At 42.0% G+C, this 23,151-nt stretch overlaps 1 protein-coding gene across 2 annotated transcripts in view; it reads left to right on the top strand.

Moving 5' to 3' along the window:
- The first annotated feature begins 17,598 nt into the window (after nt 1-17,598).
- The window catches only part of LOC122538642 (protein slit), a 33,323-nt gene continuing 27,770 nt past the window's right edge, over nt 17,599-23,151 (top strand). For both annotated transcript variants that reach the window (XM_043672892.1, XM_043672890.1), the window contains exons 1-2: nt 17,599-17,672; nt 19,394-19,537. In XM_043672892.1, the coding sequence (XP_043528827.1) occupies nt 17,653-17,672; nt 19,394-19,537 (164 nt within the window). In that variant the 5' untranslated portion in view covers nt 17,599-17,652. The remainder of the gene's footprint in view (nt 17,673-19,393; nt 19,538-23,151) is intronic.

The raw sequence follows: 23,151 nt of genomic DNA, 5'->3' as shown, positions 1-23,151 counted from the left end.
AGCATAAAACGTCTAGATTACGGGGCATTTCTGCGTGTAAATGATCGTCGGTCGCTTCGTTTGACAGAACGTGCCAACGTGTCTTTTCACGACTGATTGTTAAGACCGAAGACTGTCGCTAAAATCGAATATTTTGCACTTTCGAAGTAAGCTTGTTTAGACGTATCGTTTCTCTTCTGTGTAATTTACACGGGCTCTTGCAGATTCCGAGATTTCGTTCCGTTATTCGCGATGCTGTTGTTGAATTACAGAGAGAGTCTCGATAGTGAACGTTGAGCAGAAAGCATAATGTATGTTTCTTGAATGAAACTTCACACCAGTCGGGCAATTAATTCTGGCAAGCGAAGCAAGCAGTTGTAACCAACCTCTGTTCCACCGATCTTTGCCAAGTTTTCAATGGACTGGTTTGTTACCTTAGTTAAACAGAACTTGATAAAGTGCCATCACCCTAACGTGTAATTCTCCTCCGCGCGCGAGATCATCTATTTCCCGAAAGTCTCAAAAGTCTGCGAAAATTTGTCTGAAACGTCTACACGATACACAGTCCGTCTCCTCGAGTCTCATATATAAATCAAAGGAAATTTTTCACAACAAGCTATTTCCGCGTGCCCGGCGAGTCTCAGCACAGTGTTCTCGCCTATCGAGAATAGCTTGCACTCAACAAATCACCGAGCCATCTATAACGATTTTCCTGCAACACCGAGTCGAGCAATCGAGATATCTCCTATCCACCCACAAGGCCCGAAGGCAAGCACGAAGAAATCCTGCGAGTTTCGCGCGCGAACAGCGGAACAATGAAACCTCCAATCAGGAGGAGAGACAATGAAACGTGCGATTAGCCGCGATTGTCCGGACGGCGTAAACACGTCGATTACACTGGGAAAGCGACCGGTAATAACTAGGGATGGCGATCAATCTCGCGAGTAAGGCGAAATTTTCACTTTGACGGCGCTCGATCGCTGCTCGTGGGAGGTGAGAAGCGAGAGCTATCGTATTCGTGCGTTTGCACAAAACGGAAAGATTAAATTATACCACTTGCCGGGCGCGTGAGAGATCTGGATCAGCTTGAAATTATCCCTCAACGTTTCTAACTCGTGCTACGAGCGCGTGATTTAATTTTTCAAAGTGACCGCGGAGCGTTCGAAAATTTTTTTTTTCAATCAATCACGAACGTTACCAACAGTGCGGACTATACAGTGTGGACTGCTTCTCTCAGACTCTCGCTAGTCACTTTTGCCATGAATGACTATGGTATCGATGTTTTCTTGCGTTGTTATATTATGAATTTCCGGTATACCGATCAGTATTTCAAGCCAGTAAAAGAGATTGTCGTTGACGATGTAATAGTGAACATCTTTATTTATAAAATAGTGAACATCTTTATTTATATTTATTATTGGCTAAGACGCCATCTGTGGTGTCCGATAGATTTTCGAGGTTCTTTGCATGCAAACTAGCTACACGATACAATAAAAAAAAAAAAGTACATAATTTAAAGAAATACAAAAACCGTCGATGACTTTGAAAAGTCCATGAAAAGAATGACCTTGGAGAAAAATATCCTTACCAATTATTGGCGTTTTGGATACCATTCGTGATAGATCGTGAAGAAATATTTTGTTGCATCGTCCCGATTTAAAAGATATTTTGCCTCGCTTAATCCCTTGCGCTGGCAATTGGTTCGCGCGGACCATAACGAGTGACCGAGCCAGCGTATACAATAATTCGTCGCTTTCTTTTTCTTTTTTCGAACTCGTCGGTATGACATCACTGAATAGAAATGATTAAGAAGCAACAGAGACTTGTCATTTGTTTTGCCTGGTTTACATTTAAATGTACTTAAAACTGAGAAAATGTTGCAATTTTGGGACAAGAAAATTCCCACGTTCATTCCAGCGCAAGAGGTTAAATGAACCATCCTATATTTGTCCGTGGATGACCGTCGTACAGAACAGAAAAAAAAAGATCTATCTGGACGTGTGTATGTTCGGTATGTTCGGTAATGAAGAAAACGAGGCCAGGCTGTGTTTAACGTACAATAAAATCTCCCAAGAGGTCTGGTTCAACGTCTCGTTTCGGTGTATCCCGCGATATTTGGCCAGGGTACCGCTTGGCGTCGCTCGTTAGACCGTCGGGCTCGCATTTGTCTTTGCTGAAGCAGTTGCGTCGACTAACGAATCACCTGTCGCCGGAACAATGCTGTTCCCTGGCGCACACAGTTCTCTGTGTACTCGCGGAACAATTCTCCGCGTCAATTCCGCCGGCAGACGTTAACGGGCCAGCGCATTGTGGATTTGAAACCGTAAAACACGAGCAACGATGGGATCGATCATCGGTAGACCGACACCGATGGCCTGTTGAGCCCATGATTCTCCGACCAGAGAGGTCCACCTGCACCTGTATCGCGCTGTAAATTCGAATAGACGACCCGATATTGAACCGAGTCTTCGTAGCGTGTGTTAAAACGACACTGTATAATGCTCGGCTATTTCATTCTTTTTTTTTTTCATTTTTTTTTTTTTTTTTTTACAGAACTTTCATTATCGCGAAGAGTGAACTTTTGACAACCGAATGTAATTCATATCTATGAATGAAACTTTCAGTGGGATTCTAATTTTAATTCATTTGAAACGGGATACATTGTCGTGAACTGAGTATTAATAAATTATTAACGATTAACCTAACTAACTCACATTACGGTTTCACAAATATTCAGAGTAAAGTGTATGTTTTAGAATTTCAATTCTAATTCATTTATAGGACGCACGAACCTATATCACGGTGATGTGGTGAACTGGTAGCAATTTATAAATTAAACTGTCATTGCAGTTTTACAAATTTAGACAAGAATATAGGTCCTCTATTTCCATTTCATCTGGTTATACGTATGAACGAAATGTTGTCATGAAATAAATGTCAGTGAATTGGTAACAATTTATGTTGCAATTTTACAAATTTTCATTCATTTACGTTGTTTCATTGAACTTTGTTACCTCTAATATAAATAAAGAGCAAAGTCGAGCAAAGTGAAAATATTCTGAACGCTCTCACCGTTAACAAATCGCGGTGACACGCGAAACACTCTTCCCCCATCTACCGAATTCTACGAGACAGCAAAAGAAAAAAGAGTCCAAAATATCCAAAACGTGGGTAATTCTGAAATTGGTCTCGACATTTCTCCGAGCCAAGGGCCAACTACTTGCCACTGACATCAACTCGACGCTGTACAATCTCGACCGAATTAATACCCGAATATTCCAACGTGTCCTACGCATGTCCACGTAACGTACATACATACGGGGAAATTCGTTTCGCTCGCGTAAATTCTTTGCTTGAGAAAGACGAACGACACGGACAAACGATGGTGTGCCGGTTGTTCCAACGTCCGCAGAAACGACGCGATCGCGGCGAACGTTTCATTTAATTAAGCAAACTGAAAACGTCGCGTGTTCCAGCTGACAAGAGTGGGGTGGGGGGNTTTTTGCAAATTACATGATCGTTAACGTGACCCGCGAAACTTCTGCAATTTCAGTCAGGAGAGAAAGTTCAGAACAATCTTCCAGAGTGGCAGCGAATTTTATAAACGAATTGGAAAAATGGTCCGCAAAAGTAGTTCGCGCGTTCGCCCACTTTTCACCCGTGACTTGTTCCAGAAACTCGCTTGTTTTCTTCTCTGAAACCGCACCAGCAGCAGCGTGGTGTGCTCGAAGCCTTGGTGCTGCTTGGTCGCTGGCAGAGTGTCACGCAGCTGTCTCTCAATCGTCGCCAGCTATTTTCACGACGTGACGCGCGGATAATACATCACGCACGGTGGCCCCCGCGTCATCGTGTTACATCGTAAAACAGCAGTCGCGCGATTCCGTCCGCTGGCAGATCGTTAATATTTGATTTTACTGGGCTGACGGGGACGAAGAACAAGCGCGTGGTGCTGCTCGCCGCCGAGGCACCGCAGAAAAGTGAGAGCCGGAGCATATCGGCGGAGTCTGGAGGCGAGCCAGCTCGATAAATTCAGACCGAGTGTTTCGCAACGTGTTTCTACGTCTCGCGGCCGGCATCCTTCGCATCCCGGCTGCGTCTTCTCTGCGTCCACGTTTCCAACGTGGCTGACAGGTGAAAGGCATTGCGAACACTTACGCTGGCGCGCGCGCGCCCGATAAAATTCGAACGTTACGATCCGAACGTTAAGAGGGAGGATCTCGGTGGATTTTGAACGAAACTCGATATAGGCTCGTTTTCTGTCTCGCAAACTTGCTTCCTGCGTGCTACGATATTTTGTGGAAGCGTATCGAGAGTTTAACGGCGTGGATTTTTGAGAGGATTGCTGGGAACACTTGATCGGAATGGATCAAAATGATGACGTCAGTGAGATCCATACTTTAGGGTATAGCCTAGCCCTTTTCGGTCGGAATATTTATCTAGTCGAACATAGATGATTATAAGTATAATTGTATATATTTATATTGATGATCGATTTAAATTTACGATATTTTGGTCGTTTTGTGTCGAACAATTTAATATTGCCTATATTGTCTATATAAGTAACAAATTTGTAAATATATCATTTTGTATTTATAAAAAAATATTTTACTACATTTCATAATCAACATCGATTTTGATGAAATTTAATGTAACTGTAGTTTTCGAAAAAATATTTGTATTTTCTTTTTTCATCGACAATCGTTGATATTAAATGGGTGAAAATCACTCTTGTGGAACGTACGGAACATATTTTGTTAAATATCTCGGAAATTACTGAAGATACAGTTTTTTTACGTAAATTAGTGAAATTAGTTTTTAATGGTACATATCAGTTTGCGAAAAAATCATTTGTCTAAACAGTATATTTAAAAAACCATATTCTTATAATTTTTTTTTTTTTTTTCTCTTTGAGAATAGCACTTGCTCGGAGTCGCATTAAATCATTTGTTATTTGAAAAGTCAATAAAAAATTCTGTCGCTAATTGGTAGAAAATAAACTGGTAGAAAATAAACGAAACAGATCTGTTTGTTTTGTGCAATCTGGGAGGAATCTATTGACCTGTATTTCCTGCCAAGAAATTTATTTTTAACCTTTCATTATTACTAATTGTGACACCATTCAGATTTTCTAATGTATTATTTGAGTCTGTCTCTTCGTCGTCATTTTCGTTGACGTGTCTAACTTTGTCACGCGCCTTATTTTATGCAATCTTCATCATCACTATCGCTGTCGCTCTTGTCTGTGTTTTCTCTATCGAATTCATTGTCACTCATTCGCTCGTTTTTATTGTATAAATATTCTATAAATGTAATTTAAAAAATATACAGTATCAAAGTATAGTATAACTGTATAATATAAATTCTAATATAATAGTATGAAATTACACTGAACTAACTAAATTTCAATGAAATGAACGAAACCGAACTATAAATATTTTTTTTTTTTGTACTGACTGCCTCTTCGCTCTCAGCTAAAGAAATTTTTTACTAACTAATCTAAAGAACCAGGGATTTTTTTTTTTGTTTTTGTTTTATTACCGAATTTTGTTCTGAAATTGTTTATATTTCATTGTAAAATAGCCTGCAAGTATCTCGAAATTGTGACGAGACATGCGAAAACGGAGAATTGCGAGTGATGAACGTGGGAGACAGGAACCGGAAAGAGGCTAAAATTTTTCTCCGATTCTTTGAAATCCTAGGACGTAACCAGTAAAACGTAAACCAGAAGCGTAAACCTAATCCACCTTGGGTGGACACAGAACATGAAAAACGACGTGTACTTGCGGTAGATTAATAACTCTCGTCAGTTCTCAAATGTTCCGCAATACGTTTTCTCTCGGGCAAAACGAGAAGAATTCGACTCGAGTCGAGATTCATTTCTCTTCGGAGGGGGGCTGCTATCAGAACGCCGCGGACATATCTAACAACCGTTCTATCGGCCTGTATCGCGAGCCATCGGTTGATTAATCGCTACTTGGACGATCGCGAATAGTTTAGCCGGCGATCCAAATATTTGCTTGACAGATTGATCGGAGATCTAAACAGCTGCGCAATCAGCCGTAGCTCGGGATCTAAGCAATTCAGCCCGGCTCGAAGATTGAAACGGTTAAGTGATCGGCTTGTCACAGTTGCACGCAGTTATGTAATCTTCTGCCTCCGCCAGATCTGAACCACAGCGGCCAATCCTCCGCTCGCGGATTTGAATAATTACGCGATCGATTTCTTCTCGATCGAGATAATTATGCTATTGGCCACCGGTGAGGGGGGGGGGGAGAGATCTGAACTCGGTCTCTCGATCGAAGATTTGAATTGCCGACCGGTACGACCAGTTGCTCGGAGATTGAGTGCGTGTACGATCGTACGATTGGAGCCGACTAAACAGTCGGCCGAGCAATCTGTGCATCTGGCTAGTCGAAGATCCGTGTAATTACTCAATCGATCGTCGTGGATTGTCGCGATAGATAATATTTATATAACGACGACTTAAAATAGCGACGTCGTTCAGAGATAGAGAGACAGAGACATGTAATTTCTCTAGCAACGAGGAGGAGAATTAAATTTAATAAATCGGATAGCAAGATAACTGTCTTGCATTTCTAATCAGTAAAATTTTCAATTTAAAGTTAGCGGACAATTTAATTTCCCACCGCGAAACCACCACCACCAGTGTGTCTAATTAAACGAGGCGCTATACGATATATATTCCGCTTCCACGAAAAAACGAGGAACGAAAACACGCTCGACTATCGCGGAGGAGAACGGAGGCGGAAGCGAAATAATTCACGCGTGAAAAATGTCGTCGGGGCCGGATTAAAAAGAAAAAAAAGAAAAAAATAAAGCAATCGATCGATTCAATTTATCAAAAGTACCCCCCGAGCTTTTTTTTTGTCGGCTGCCTGCCGCGTATAAATTTGTCTCCATTTGCGAGGAAACGCGAGACGCACAGGGCGGGGGGGGGGGGGGGGGGAGGGGGGATGAAAATGGACCGACGCGCCTCGCATTCTTTTCGTTCCTTCTGTCACGATTATTCGTGAGTAGCAAGCGGAGCGGAAAGCCGTCGATACGTCAAATCGAGCTCCAATGCCGAGCTCTTTTTCTTCTCCTCGAGCGCCCTTCGCGCCACTCAACATCCGTGAACCAACCACCCCCCCCCCCTCCTCTTCCTCCGTGAAGCGCGCGATGGGGTGTCTCGACGCCGTGTCGCTAAACTCAATCAAGAGATTCCATTTGCATTTCGACGCTGTTTCGCCAGCTATGCACGTACGTACGTGGCAAATGGAAGGCAGCTTCCTGCGTCTCTTTCGACTATCGAATGGAACTTTCATCGTTCCTCGCGACGCTTCCTTTCGACGGCCACCTCCCCTCTTCGTCGCTCTGTTTCTTCGCTCGGAAGAGTTAAACGTCACCGTACAGAAAAATGCAAAAGTGTCTTTCGTTCTCTCGCCGGGATGCCGGAAGAAATTCTCGCAACTTGCCCGTGAAGAGCGTGCACGGAGAATGAAGTTGACGCGTCGTATTAAACGTCGTATCGAGCGCCGTTTGTTCGATGACAATTAACTTGTCAAACGCGCGAGTGACCGTGATTGAGACTTTAAAAAGAAATCAGCTCTCCGAAACCGCGCGCCCGTGTGTATCGAAACTCGCATTACCAGTGGCATTGTGGCAGCGTTCGCGAATCTCGCGAACAAAACCAACGTCACGCGGGCCGGTTCTATCCAGCCCGGTAGAATCCGAATCGACAGAATTCAATATTCACCGAGCGAGACACGCGTTTCCGCGTATTTGCCTGGAGGACGCGTTCGAATATCGACACATATCGGCGCATCACGAAAAACAGGCACATCCGGTCGGACTTGCCCCTCTCGTTTCGTTGCTCCACCGCTTCACCACTCCCCTGCTAGGCTAGGCAAGTCTCAGGAGTGGTTGTCTGCGAACTTTGATTACATCTGCCAGCGGTCCATTTCTAAACCACGACGATGCAAATATAGACGCGTACCGACACCTTATTCCTGGACGCCGTTCGAGTCGTTCAACCTCTCTCTCTCTCTCTCTTTCTTCGTTTTCGCCGTCTTTTTCACTTGGCGTCTGTGCAGAGCTACTGCCGACTTTCTTCCTCGAAAGTCTGTCCTGGCAGATTTACCGGGCCCGGTTCCGGCCGTGGAAAACCCGGCCATGGAAACGTATTTAAGCGGATGTCCCGACGACGCGAAAAGTAATTTCGTTAGGCGGCAGCACGTGAGTCGCCTGTCAAAAGTGCGCGCCGGCGATGAAAATGTGCCTCCGGGACACGATTGGATTTCCGGCGGACGTCATTGTAGCACGGCGAATTGAATCAACCGGCAAGGTATACCAAGAACCTCCCCCGAATCGTAGACTCGCGGCCGATAAACGACCCGTAGCGAAGCCAATTTGCTCCCGTTATTTCGTCCGACCCTCTCCTTCTTTTCCTTCTTTTCCCTCCCTCTTCGTAGCTTTCCTCTTTCACTCGTGCTATCGACGATTTGAGACGTGACGGTGAAGGAGAACATTGTTACGTGTCTCGGGTGCGATTTACTTGATTTTGCCTGTTTTGTTCTTCCGGCTGGAGATCTCATACGACGTCTCATAGGATGGTCGTGGGCAGCAGCTTTTGCCGTACATTTTGCAAATGACGAGAGTGGTTTTATCAAGCCGCCGCCACTGAACGAGAGTGTACACATTGAATCCTTTCTTTGAGTTTCCTGGTAACATTTTGACAAGGGTCCAGAATGCTTCTTCCTTTCAAAGAACTTTAGTTTCTTCAAACCTAACTTATCTTCACCAAATTTTTCAAATCTAACCTAAAATTTTCAAGAGATTCACAGTTATGCCTGTAGCCGGTCTTTTCCGAATAGATTAGTACAATAATTTCTCATCGTATAAACATCCTACTGTCGAATAGAAAAAAACTCGTCGTAGTTTTATCAACCCTTTGGCTACGATAACCTCCGCCACTGAACATGAGTGTACACATTGAATCCTTTCTTTGAATTTCCTGGTAACATTTTGACAAGGGTCCAGAATGCTTCTTCCTTTCAGAGAAACTTTAATTTCTTCAAACTTAACTTCACCCAATTTTTCAAATCTAACCTAAAAGGGATTTTAAGAGATTCACAGTTATGCCTGCAGCCGGTCTTTTCCAAACTGCGATAGATAATTTCGTATTGTATAAACATCGCACTGTCGAATAGAAAAAGATAGAAAAAAAAAATAAAGTATATTCTGTATGTCCAAAGTGTGTTTTTGTATGTATGTATGTATGTATATATATATATATATTTATTTCAGCCTCTTTGGCCTTGAAATTGACTTCGGTTTTTAGATATTGGTTTCTCTTAACATCGCACATTTTCACATTGCATTTGTCATAAATTTCTACATGTAATACATTTGTAACCTACAAAGTGTATTTATTTATAACACTGGAACTCAAAATGACCAATTTGAAATTAATTTTTGTCAGACATTTCACAGACGTAGAAACAGTGTATTTTTTTAAAAATTTAAATAACTTTTTGTAATAAATATATGAACAAGAAGCTCGTATATACTCCGTTATTATATTATAAAGTTTCTATATCCTTTTGTCTTCAATCTCTCTGAAGAGAATGGAAATTTTACGCTTTAATCGTCGCTAGTTCTACCGTTAATTTCTTTAATTACTTCAAAATCATACGTCAATAGATGCAATATAAAACGGCGCTCGTGATATAAAAATTTCCTCGTGAGCAAGAACGCTGCTTGTCCGACAGCCTCTCGCGATCGCTGAACGGAACAAGCAACGCTCGCGACTGACAGTTTCTCGAACCTCGCTTCAATTAGCGTCCCGCCTCAAACTTCTTCGTTAACTTCGACCGGCGAGCAATCGAACCGGCCCCACCCGGAAATTAATTACACCGCGATAAAGCGGCGGGAGGTCCCTCTACGTCACAGACGTAGACGGAATCGCTGGAAGCCATCCGAGGCTTCGGCCCTCCGTCCGATTTAATAACTGAAGGAATCTTGACCGGCGATAATGCGGCCGATCGCCATTATCGCCAGCACGCCGCCGTCGCTTTTAATTGAACGCGGCGAACCCCGGGGGAGAAGCAGCCGCGTTCCCTGTTTCCAAGAAGCACAAATCTGTCAGAATGGAAACGAGACGAACGTCGTATCTGTGCAAGTACCCGGTGGCAAACGTTCGTGTATTCGGTTGCAGAGTTATGGATCGACTATATTAAAAAATAAATAATTTCATTGGGACCCGACTATACGATTATTTTTCTATCTGGATAATCGAACGATTTACTTTGGCAAATTCCAGATGAATTTTAAGGAGGAAATTTTTATCGTGGTTACATTATTGTCCATTAGAAAATCCATTCTGATAATTGGTATATGAAAAATTAAACTGACCTTCGCAGATTCCAGGAGAAATTTAATTAGAATTCATGGGGTTGAACGCGACGTGATTTCACAGGACGGATGGATATCATTAAAAATTCGCAATTCCGTTTATTAGAATTTCCTAGCTGATCTTATTAAGTATCGATTAAAATGAAACTCGAAGACTAAACAGCGTAACTTTCAACTCACGTCAAGCGGTACGCAACGTATCGTAAACTTTAAGTCTCAAAAGCTCGAACGAGACTCGACGAAATCGATTAGTGCACGGCTGGTTGCCTGCCTCCAGCTGTATAAAAACTTTCGAAGCTTCCTTATTAAAAGTTCATATAAAATTATATGTACGTAAGAAATGTTTCGTATTTATAATATCATATCTGGTCGCTTTGAATTTTAAACCTTTTAACTCTGAGGCGAGACTTTGATATACAGGATGGGCCAAAAGTTTTTTCCCACCTATTTTCTTCTCTTTTTTAAATAAAATAAAGTTAAATAAAACATCAAAGTACAAGAAAAAAACTAATTTTATCAATTTCAAATTAAATTTGAGTTCAAACACGATTTTTCCATCGTGTTTCAAAAATTATTTCTTTCAAATGTTGACCGCCAGAGCGTTCCTTGCTTTTTTTTTTAAATAAAATAATCCAAATACGAGAGAAAACTAATTTTATCAATTTTAAATTAAATTCAAGTTCAAAGATGATTTTCTTCGTTGTAAAAATTATTTCTTTTAAATGTTGACCACAGCGTTCCTCTCCTTTTTTTTTAACAAAACATCAAAGTACAAGAAAAAACTAATTTTAAATTAAATTTAATTTAGATTTTCTTCGTTATGTTTTAAAAATTGTTTGTTTCAAATGTTGACCGCCAGAGCGCTTGCAAATTTACGGATTTATTTTAGTAGGTCTTACTTTGGTACTCTCGTGCCTCATCGACAATGAACAGCAAATCCATGCAAATGTTCGTCGAACATTTCAGCAATTGATTCCGTGAACGATTCTCGAGGAATAAACTCGAGTTCCTAGTATCGAGACATTTCTGCGCCCGGGAGAAGAAATAGAGTGCCGGCTGTTAAAAGAAGCGGTCGTATCCATTGTTGTATCCTTTCGTTCATGGAAGCGGAGTAGCTGTTAAAGTGGTTCCACCAGTTCCGAGAAGGTGTTGCTGAGAATCCTTAGACGGTAGCTGGGAATGGCAAGCACGTTTTCGATAATCGATATGTCGAGATGGTTTGATTGCCCGCGAAACGAGCGACGAAGAAAGCTTGTGAAAATATTGGAGCTGGTTTTACACCGGTTTTCTTTAATTTATGAGGAGAGGCCGTACAAAGAGCGAGAAGCGAACGAAGAACAAAGGTGAATAGGAAAAATTTATTCGCCAACAAAATTATTCAGAATTGGCAGTTCTACCTCGGAGAAACGACATTCCTCTATTCCCTTATACGAGATAATTCCCTGGATTTCTTCATTTCGCGATGCAGCGTAATATAATTTCGTTCGGAACGTCACGGGGATGTCAATGAAGTTGCACGGGCGGATAAAATGATATTAAAGATTCAAGGGAAAGAAGCAGAAGGACAGATGGTGATTTCTCGCTCTCTCGCAACGTCTCGTAAAAGCTTGCCTGACGCGCGAAACATTGACGTACCGTTATTAAAAGACCAGTGGGAAGAAAAACTGAAAGGGTGCTTTTCGACGTTGGAGAATCTAGGTGGGAAAAGGAAGGAGAGAAACAGATGGGGCAAAGAAAACTGCGCGTGACGAGGAGAGACGAATATGGGCTTGTTAAAGTATGCAAAACTTGGACTCGCCCGCGTTACAACTCCTACGTAACAAAATTAAAAAAGTTTCCACGGTATATTAGAGGCAAATATGCGGGACACGGGGTTATTAGAGATTCAACGAACGGATGAATAAAGCAACATCGGATAATGTCGTGCAACGCTGTTACGAGAGAGACACGCAGCATCGTCGGTGCTTGGTCAGGAGACAAAGTGAATTTAGGAGATTGCGAATTACGTGTGTTTCGCGGGACAGAGAGAATTCGGAGAGTCGTCGTTGGATTGTGAAACGATCGATTATGTCATCGAATGAGCCTCGGCCGCATAATCCACTTTATCGTCTATTCGATTAACACGAAACGAGATAAAACGAGCGTGGTTGGCAGCATAGGCTAACGAAGCCAATACGAAGGGCACGACGCGCCCGCGACGACACCATGTTATCATCCTACGCCACTTTGTCCTCCTCGACGTCGATTGAAAAGCTTCGGGGAGGGAAATGGGGAGGAAGAGGCATCGCCAGCTGTTAAATCGGTAATACGTCTAGCTGAAAACTGAAATATCGACGAGAGAATCGATGAAAGAATATTCTTCGGCGATATGAATCACGTACGTTGCGATGGAATCCGCAAGTTACCGATCTGCAGGGAACTGCATCTTTTTTTCATCGAGAAAAGAAGAAACAAGAGAGAGAATTTATCGTACACTTTGGAAGAGAGTTTTGATATTAAGGAGAATTTTGCAATTTACTTATCAAGGGATTTATTTAAAGAAACTTTCAACGGAGTTGCTCATTTTTTGGTCATTGGCCATTCCCTTTTATCTCCGCCGAAAGTCAAAGTCGCCTTTGGTATTCAATTAACTATCTAACTTGGAAAAGCAGGCAGGCGGCACAATAAGTGGGTTAAACTTCAAAATCGTTACCTATTCTCTTGGAATTAACTTGCACAAAATCTCGCCTCGCTTCTTAACAAGATTATTCCGAGGGTCAGAGAGATTAAATTTTTCTTTCGGAAATTTCTATTAAAAAATGATTTCAGAAAATTTTCGGGACGATTTTTCACAGTTTTTGTCATGTGTCTGTTTGTTTGCCAGATGCGGGGCAGAGAAGTCTAAAAACCTACGTTCCAATATTTTCTCCAATAGAGGAGTTCTAAAATTCATTAAAAAAAAGAAGAAAAATCCCTGCCGCAACGTACCAACGATTCCTGGCTATTGTTTCATTAATCCCCATCGCCTGGACAATTTAAAGCTCTCGTCGATACATATTTTCCGTATTCAGCGTAACGAAGCCACCATTGAAAAGTTTTTCTGCCTCTACCGCATCTCGCGTAACTCCACGAATTCACTATACCTAACCCTTCACTAAACCCTTTGTCATTCGTCTGTCAACCAGATTATCCACGCAGAGAAACGAATTATTATCGAATCAATAACCTTTCCCGAAGTTGATAAGTTTTCATCAGACTCCCTCGAAAGAGAATACGAAATTCTGTCAAAAATCCTTTTTTTCCCTCCCTCCCCCTTGTCGAGAGGAAATTGCACAGTTTTTCCGAGGTAGCTTGGAAATTGGAAAAACGTAAATACGGAAAAGTTTGCGTTGCCCTTTTCGGGCGCCGATTTCCACTAGCGTGGACACTCCTCGGCGAGCGAAAAGTCACACGCGTAGGTGGACGCGAAAAACAAGTGTTGATCGATGTCACGTACCGATGCCGCTTCGACAGATTCCTTTTTTTTCACGCTGCTGTTTACCCACCGTCAACACGCTTTTTTCATTTAACGATTATCAAGAGGATTCTGCCGCCTAGCTTTGCACTCGTGCTCCTCTCCATCGACGAAATGCTCCAGGCTTGCATTTTAAATTCCCTCCCTCTCTCTCTCTCTCTCTCTCTGCCTCTGTCTGTCTGTCTGTCTCTCTCTGTATCCTGCATCCTGTTGGACACTCTCGTTTTTTTTTTTTTTACATTCCGTCTCTTTCCCTCTTTCTCGGTTTTCGTTTTTTTATTTTCTTTTTTTCATTTTGCTGCTCTTCCGTTAAACCGTTCCTAGCCATCGTCAACGAGATGCCACGATTACGAACGTTACACCAGAGACTATTCGTGATTCGATCTCCCAATTTAAGAGATAGAGCCTAAAATGCGCATCGCTTCCACTCTCTTATTTTTATCGTCGTTGCTGTCACTATTTCTCCTTTTAATTTCTTTCTCTTCTATTTTTCTCTCGAGGGAGGGTTTTCTGTTTATTCTGATGTTTCCGTCACGATGACACTTTCTCTGGCTCGTAGTCGACTTTTTAAACATGATACTCGATTTACGTAGGATGGTGTTCTCTCACGCACGTGCTACGATTCCAACTCGAATGATAATTTTGAAAATTCAAGCTTCAACGCCCTGAATAATTTTGAAAGCTGAAATTCGGAAGTTTTTGTTTCGCGTTCCTCTCCTAGACTCCACCTTCTCCCAAGTATTTTATTAATTTATTTTTATCCTTTGCCAGCGTTATTTTTACCTAAATCCCCATCGATCGAGGAAAGCTTGCCTTCCCTTCTAACCCAAATACCCAATAGCTCGCAAATTTATCGATTTCGTTCGCATTGCATTTGGGCAAACACGGCGAACGATCGCTGCTAGCACAGGAGTGATGCAAATCCAAAAATACAAGCCGATTTGTCCAGATTTATCATCCGTTGCAAACAATCCTGAAGCTTTCTGCTCTCGAAACAACTACTAAATTATCGCGTCCTTCCATAAAGAGAGAGAGAGAGAAATTGCATTTTCACCCCTCCCCCTAAATATCGCGATTACCATTGAAATCTCTGATTGGGTAAAGTAGCATATATTATACATTCTCTCGTATTTCGCGCCACAATTCTCGTGCCACACTGCAACCGTGAATTCGACCGATAAAGCGATCTTTCTACGAATTATTCAAACTATTTTAGTAATAAATCATACTATTTGATATTACAGCGATCCTTTAAGCAATTATCAAACTATTTTAACAATAAATCAAATGGTTTAATATTGATTGTAATATTGGCCCTGGAAGTCGATATAATAATTGCTAAACCAGATGTCCCGGCCTATTATTACATCCGCACTTTTCTCAAAGATCTAACCTAAACTATGCTAACCTAAACCTAACCTAAACCTCAATGTTACAAAAGTTTATATTCTTAATTCTCCTCTGTTATTTTATTTGGTTCTACAGATACATAGCTGTAGACAAACCTCAAATTCCAAAGCTCAAATGAAAGGAAAAGGAAGAATAGATAAAAATAGATAAGCTGATCGAAGCATTACGCATCTTCGTATTTTTGCGAACATAACCTAAACACTCTGACGTGACTGATGCGAGAAAATCTATAGTACCTCTGTACGAAATTGAACCTAAATCTATAGTATCTCTGTACGAAATTGAACCTAATTGTCAATCAGGCTTCAGTTGTATTTTTGAAGCGTGGGGGGGGGGGGAGAAAAAAAAAGCGAAAAGAGTCGGCCAAGTTTGGCAGCATGGAATTATTTATTTTAATGACAAATCAAATGATTCAATATTGCGCATAAAATAATTGATAAACTGATCAAAGTGTTACGCATCTTTAAATTCTACCTAATACACAACGTAAACACTGTGACTCTGACTGATATGAGAAAATCAAGTTCTACAGTATCTCTGTACGAAATTGAACCTAACCTAATTGTTGATCAGGCTTCAATCGTATTTTACGAAGCGTAGGGAAAAAACTAGGCAGAAAGAATAGGCCGCTTGGGTTTGGCAGCTTGGAATTATCTCTCCCCCTTCTTCCCCCTTTCAGATGCCTTTCGATAGCCGAAACGGAACTAGGAAATATATCAAACGACTGGTTTTCGCGGCGCGTTCCGCCGTTTTGGCTCGCCCGGGTCTCTCTCTCTCTCTCTCTCTCTCTCTCGGCAATTATTCCGGCAGCGGCGCGACGACAATATCTGGCGAAAAGGCCGGTGAAAAACGGAAAAACAACAAGAGACAGAGAGAGAGAGAGAGAGAGAGAGAGAGAGAGAGAGAGAAGGCAACCAGTCGGATCCGAAAAAAAGGCGGTGGCCGCCACCGTTGAAATTAAAATCTCACGCAAGGCTTAAAAGAGAGCCTCGGTGAAAAAAACAGTGCCTCGCGTCTCTCGTTTCGTCGTTGAACCGCGGCGCGGCCTGTCTGGCTACGAAAACGAGGAAATAATTTGCGTTCCACCGCGTCGTTGTCGTTTCAAGAAGCACCGCGGCACCGGATGGGGGTGGGTGGGGGATGAAAAGAAAAAAAAAAAAGAAGAAGAAGGAACGAAAGAAAGAAAGAAAGAAAGAAAGAGGAAGTCGTTGAGAGTAGGCCCGACTCGTTACTCGTTCCCGCGTCTCTGCCGTTTTTTGTCAGGTAGAAAAGTTCCAGCGAGAAAAAGGAACCAATTTAATAAGGCCTTAATAACTTGCCGGCAACGGGTGGAAAAGAGAGGAGAGAGAGAGAGCAGACGGCTGTGTTTGACGGCTAACCCTCTCGGTCCTCTCCGCTTCTCGCGAAACGCGAGAGGAGCAAATTCACGCTTTTCAGAGTCGCCGCGGTGCTCGAACAATGACGTTTCGTTTAACCACTCTCTTTCTCCTATCACCGAGTCGGTCCGTAGAATTTGACGATCTTTCGAAAGGGATTCTTAAGAAAGTGGAATTCGTCTCGTTTTCGAATTTGTGAAAATGTCGAGAAGCAGATAAACGCGGTGCAACACTGCGGCGGCAGTCTTCGTTTGCAAAATTTCGCGTCCGCCGCGCTCCGACATTATCAACGCGTCGCGCGTTTATCGAGGGTAAATCGACGCGGCAAGGACAACGCGACAAAAGCATCGAACGAAATCCGGATTTACGGTCGGATGGGCTCGTTTCCACAGTCAGCGGGGTGTCCCCGTCCCGTCGCGGTGGGCGGGTTGCTTTGAGCGGCGCGTAAACGACAACGTTTTAAAACCAGGGGGAAAACCGGCCGGCGATAAAATTTCTACGAGGCTGCTGCTGCTGCTCTTTGTGCCGGCGCTCCCTTCGCACGCGACAGGACAAATATTTGCGCCAGCGAATACGGGGAAAACAGAAATACTTATTCGCGACAAATAAATACAACGAACGAGGGGGGGGGGAGAGCTTCTAAAGGGGGTGGGTTGGTTACCAAGCACGCGACGCGGAGGGCTGAAAGTTGAGATGGAAGCAGTTAAGCACCGCTTCTCTCTCTCTGTCTCTCTCTCTTTTTCTCTCTTCGTTCGAAGGAACTCGCCCGCGTATCCTTGCGACGGGGAGATTCTTATGAGATTTTTCGAAAGGAGGGAAAATGAAATTTTTGCCCGGACGACCAAACGACGACGGACGGCGCTTTATTGACTCGCTCCACTGTGCCACTGCCGGAGATTAATACGATGCTGCGTTACTCTTTGTTTCAGGGACCTCCAAGGGAACAATATCTCGGTGATATTCAAGACAGACTTTGAGGACATGGCCACGCTTCACGTTCTGTGAGTATTGGTTTGTCAAGTAACAAAGCGACTTACGTTCTAGTTAAACTGTAATGTTAGATAGCGACGGGATCAAAAGCTCCATTTGCTGAAAGCAATTTTATGAAGAAAATTTCTTGCATTTCTCTCTTTCCTTTTCACACCGCGACAGTTTCGTGTCTTAACCTCTTAACCTGTGAGTGACGAGTATACTCGCGTCACGAAGGTATGGCAACTCTATTTTTTTTGCAGAAAGCAAAGTAATTGTAATTTGTTAGTTAAATTAAATTTTTCGTGGAAAATAAAAGGTATTTGAAAATTTTGGAGTATCTTGAGATTAGTTCTTTTTTCTAAATATTTTCTTGATACCGATATTAATTATTATTGATCGAGTTGAATAATAAAATCATTGATCTTTGAAAAAGAAGCTGGTACAGTGTATATTTGTAATTTAACCCAATTTTACGGTAGCTGCACGTCAGCTCTGTGTTTGACGAGTATAATGTAAATACACACTTTTAAAAGCGGCACCATAGCCAAGATTCACGAAGACTGTATTTTTAAGATTCGTGAGATCCAATCAAACAATCGACAACCCTTCGTGTTCGTCGAATTAAAAAAAAATTGACAAAGCAAATGTTTTTTTGAACCTCGAAGGATAAAAATATTCGTACACGATTGGAACGCGACACAATTCGACGACGTAGAAGACATCGCTACCCTCGACTCCACTTGGAACGGACGATTTCCTCCTTTCTCGCCACGACGTGTCCTAAAAATTCTCCAAGTTTTGCGTTTCGAGTCTACTTACAATGCGCTTGATCTCGTCGCTAACAAAAAGGGAGGACGGATAGCTTTAGCCGGGACGCTCGCGAATAGAATTGAATGGAGCCGTAGAGCTGAAGCGACTCTTAAGGGAGGGAAAAGTTGAGGCGAAATTCCGGTAAATTTGTCGCAAACGTCGCCGGGCGCGGGGACGCCATTGTTACGGCACGGTGGCAAAGTTGGTCGAATTCTGTGTGAAACTCGCTGCCGCGCATAGAGATTGTATTCTTTCCTCGACTGTTTTCAGCTCCGTGACTCGCCGCCAAAAAGGCCGAGTCGGGTTTCTTGCGCGGCGAGCGATCCGCCGTGAAACGAATGCGATTAACGTTAACCGGGTCGAGAGATTTGTTCGCTTTTTTCTTTGTAACACGCGAGCAGTTTAAACTCTTTGCCCTCGACAAATGTTTTTCTGCATCATCCACCAGCAATTTATTTACAAGAATTGGAAATGGTATTTAACACGAAATTTTGTTGATTGTTGTTTGAATTTAAAACGATCGTCAATTCGTTGCATTACGGGTTTGCTAGAACAAGTACAATATATAAGAGTTAATGATAGGTAGTTTTAACCTCTGAAATAGTATTATCCTCTGCTATTTTTTTCAACTACTCCAATGAGTTTCAATTGACTTTGAACTGTCTCTGAGAAATTTTTTCTTTTGAAATTCTTTTGTTCTTCATCGTACGACACCAAATATAGACGTTCGTTATAATTATCAGCAAATTGTAAAAGGAATTTCGAGCTGTTGGCTAGATGTCCCTTCAAAAGTCGAGTGCAAAGGGTTAAAATTGTTTGCTCGTGCACTGTGCAACGTGTGAAACAATCTAATTCATCAGCAATTCATACTTTTCGCTGGTCTTTCTGCTCTTTTTTTCATCGAGCCTCGTTGTAAATTTGTCCGTCGTGTCTTTTGCAGTTGGCTGTCGAACAATCAAATTCACACCATAGAAAGAGGTGCCTTCCAGGACTTAGTCGGCGTCGAGAAGCTGCGTCTCAACAATAATCAAATACGTCATCTGCCCGATCTACTCTTTAGCAACATGATGAACTTGAAGCGCCTGTAAGTATCGTAGATTGTGTCTCAGTGAATTAGAAAAGGGAGTTTTCCGTTAACCTCTTGAAGAGTTTTTTGTCCCAAAATTGCAATATTTTCTTAGTTTTAAGAATATATTCAGGTATAACCCAGGCGAAGCAAATAATAAATTTGTCGCTTCTCAATAATTTCTATCCAGTGATATCATGCCGATGAGTTTAAAAAGAAAAGGACAGCGACGAATTATTGTACACGGTTTGGTCACTCGTTATGGTCCGCAGTCAGAGGGGTTCACCTCTTGCCACGCACGTCGAGAATTTTTTGTCCTAAAATTGCAATATTTTCTCAGTTCTGTATAAGTATATTTAAGTATAACCCAGGCAAAGCAAATAATAAATTTGTTAAATTACTTCTCAGTAATTTCTATCCAGTGATATCATATCGACGAGTTTAAAAAGAAAGCGACGAATTTATTGTATACGGCTTGGTCACTCGTTATGGTCCGCAGTCAGAGGGGTTCACCTCTTGCCACGCACGTCGAGAATTTTTTGTCCTAAAATTGCAATATTTTCTCAGTTCTGTTTAAGTATATTTAAATATAACCCAGGCAAAGCAAATAATAAATTTGTTAAATTACTTCTCAGTAATTTGTATCCAGTGATATCATATCGACGAGTTTAAAAAGAAAGCGACGAATTTATTGTATACGGCTTGGTCACTCGTTATGGTCCGCAGTCAGTTGCCTCCCTCAGCGCAATTGGTTAAGAAAAAGGAAAATTTGTTACAAAACTCGAGGGAATATTTAAAGAGTAGAAATATTCACTGCGTATACGGCTCATATGGAAATGTAATTAACACTCGGAAACGAAATTCTAAATAATTTCTGTTCGAGAAACCAACCGAGATGGAGAATACACGTTTCTATGTATTACTCGCCATTCGATCGAACGTTTCTTGAACAAGAGCGAACGAAGAGCAACACAATTGTCACTAGTGTGTGCGAGCCGCGTTTTATTTTATTCGTTCTGTCATTGACAGACGTGTTTCGGCCTGGCGAATTTGTTTTAAAACGCGTGGCGAGCATAGATGCGCGAGGTCGTCCGAGTGGCGCGCAGCGCGAAAGTGATCGCATAAACTTTTCAAGCGTTGGCCTACATACCGCCCACATACGCGTACGTGCATACACGCGGAAGTACGATAGTTCGATACGCAAAACCCGCTTTCCTTCTTTCACCCGTATTGAGCACGTACGACTTTTCCTCCCTCGTGTATCGTTTCGATGTACATGCTGTACTCTTTTAATTATTTCTGTTTTCTTCTCAATTGTTCTGCTCCTTTTTTTTTTTTCTCGAAGACAATCCGCCCGTTTTCGAGCCTATAGTCGTTTTCTCTACTTTAAAAAGAAAGAGAGAAAAAGAAAAAAGAAGACAGAACGACGAGGAGAGAAAAAAAAAAGAACGGGAGCAAAGCGAACAGAAGTTTCATCCATCGACCGTCGGATTCGCGTCCTACTTTTTTCTTTTTTTTTTGAAAAGCGACTTTTCAAATTCTTTTTTACGCTGTCCACCTGAACGATGTTACGACCGGTGGCTATTGTCCGCGAAAAGTGGAACAGATTTTTCGATGTCGATTCTGCTTTTACTTGACAACTGCGGGCATCTCTGGAAAGATGGTCTCTGTGTAACAACGTTGCGCTATGGAAAGTCTCGCGTTTCAAACCGTACTGTGCTTCGATAAATGAATTTATATGTTCGACTTGAACAATCTGGAATGTAAGCACCTGCTGTTTTCAAATAGATATTACAGTACGAAACTAAACAAAGTCCCAAGAAACGTCGAAACGAGAGCAAGCGCCAAACGTTCGCCTTAATCTGTAATCAACAGGTCAGCATCGAAAAATTCATGCATCATAACCGACCACGGATCAAGAAGCAGTCAGCCACCGGCCAGGAGGAAGATCGAGTGCCCGGCCGAAGGAATGCGATCCACAGAGATTAACGAGAAGATCCACTTTTCCCTCGGCGTGCTTCCCCGATCCTGAATCTTAATCAGCTGATCCAGAGTCGGGACACCTCTGGTCCAAGAGCAAAAGAAAAAGAAAAAAAGAACGAGAGAGAGCTAACGTCTAACCTTTATCACGATCAAATGGACACGCAGCTTCCGTGTCGATGGTACGCGATGTCAGTCTGTCGGGCGGTCAGAAAATTTTGTTCACCGTTAAAAAAAAAGAAGGAAAAAAAGAATTCTATTTACATATGTGATATCTACCGACGGTGGAAGAGTGAAATGGAGAAACAGAGGAGAACTAAAAGAGAAAAAACAAAGGTAGAAGTGAGGTTAGGAGAGAAAAGAAAAAAAAAAGATAGCGAACGACGGGGCCCATCTATCACGTTGTGAAGTGGTCAGATGAGAACTCGAAAGTTCCACGAGTCTCTCGAGGCCTCTCCTGCCCCAGGACAGAGTAACACTACAGTCTCTGATGATAAGGCCGGGATCAGCCAGCTTACAAAAGGACGTATTATGTTGCGAGATTCTCACGGGCATCCGGACGCTTGATAATCCTTCATCCGACGTGGATAAGTCGATGCCTGGCTAAGAAACCAGAGAAGCTCGATACATGGATGGAAGGGGATGTTGCTTGGCGAAACGAGCAGTTTTCTGTTCCCATCTTGTTCAAAATACTATCTATTTGTACATATTAACACTGTACGGGCCAGTATCGCGATTGTGCGTAAATCATTTGTAAAATAGCGATTCCAATTCCAACTCTTCGTTCAAAGCACGTTAACATCACGTATCGCCAGGGAAGCAGATATCGTAAACTCTAAACACGTTCTAACGAAGGTTCTTTTCGTAAAAAAGAATTTTTACATTTTTCGCTTTAGTTTGTACGTGAGATAATGATCCTTTGTACTACATATCGGCAGAAACTTTGGCTTTTACAAACCTGTTTGGCGCTGTTGAGATGGGGATGTTTGTCGCAACATTTTGAAAGGAATGTGTTTGGTATTTGTTTACGACTATCCCAAGTACATTTTCTTATGCATACTAAAAATTTTTCCGAGGGAACATTTTATAAAATACCCTAGTGTTTACAGAAACATTTTTGAATCTTACTATGTGAAAGAATATTATTAAGCATACGTATGTGTCTAAAAATATCATTCTTGTTATTATTTATTTTAATTCTTTTAGTATACAAATGTTGTAATAATATAATAAAGTTGCTTTAATTTCTACGCTACTTTCACAGAAAAGTCGCGCATAGTCGTGGGAAATATCGCCAGCCTCTACAGCGTTAAAAATGAAAAAACTTCATTTGCCAGAGAAAACGAAGGCACGTGGAAAATTTCAAATTTGCAAATTTGAAAAAAAAATACAAGCATCAACTTGAACTTTGCAATACGTACATATCACGCTACAATCAACGAAAGAATAGCTCGTTTGTTAAAACTATTTTCTTCCGGTTTTCGTACGAACGAACCGGTCGAAAGATCGGAAGCTAAAAGACGAAGAATTGCTTTCTCGGTCGAGGCAGTTTTAACGTCTTTCGGTCGGTTGGCAGAGAAAATAAAACGAAGCGCTTTCACAGTAACAGTGAAAATATTTGCTTTGGAGAAAAATATTTAAGCAGAGCGGAT

This window comes from Frieseomelitta varia, unplaced genomic scaffold (assembly GCF_011392965.1).
Source record: "Frieseomelitta varia isolate USP_RPSP 00005682 unplaced genomic scaffold, Fvar_1.2 scaffold_169, whole genome shotgun sequence".
NCBI classification, from domain to species: Eukaryota; Metazoa; Arthropoda; class Insecta; order Hymenoptera; family Apidae; genus Frieseomelitta; species Frieseomelitta varia.
Note: the sequence above shows the minus strand (reverse complement) of the source record. Positions and strands in the feature narration are given on the sequence as shown.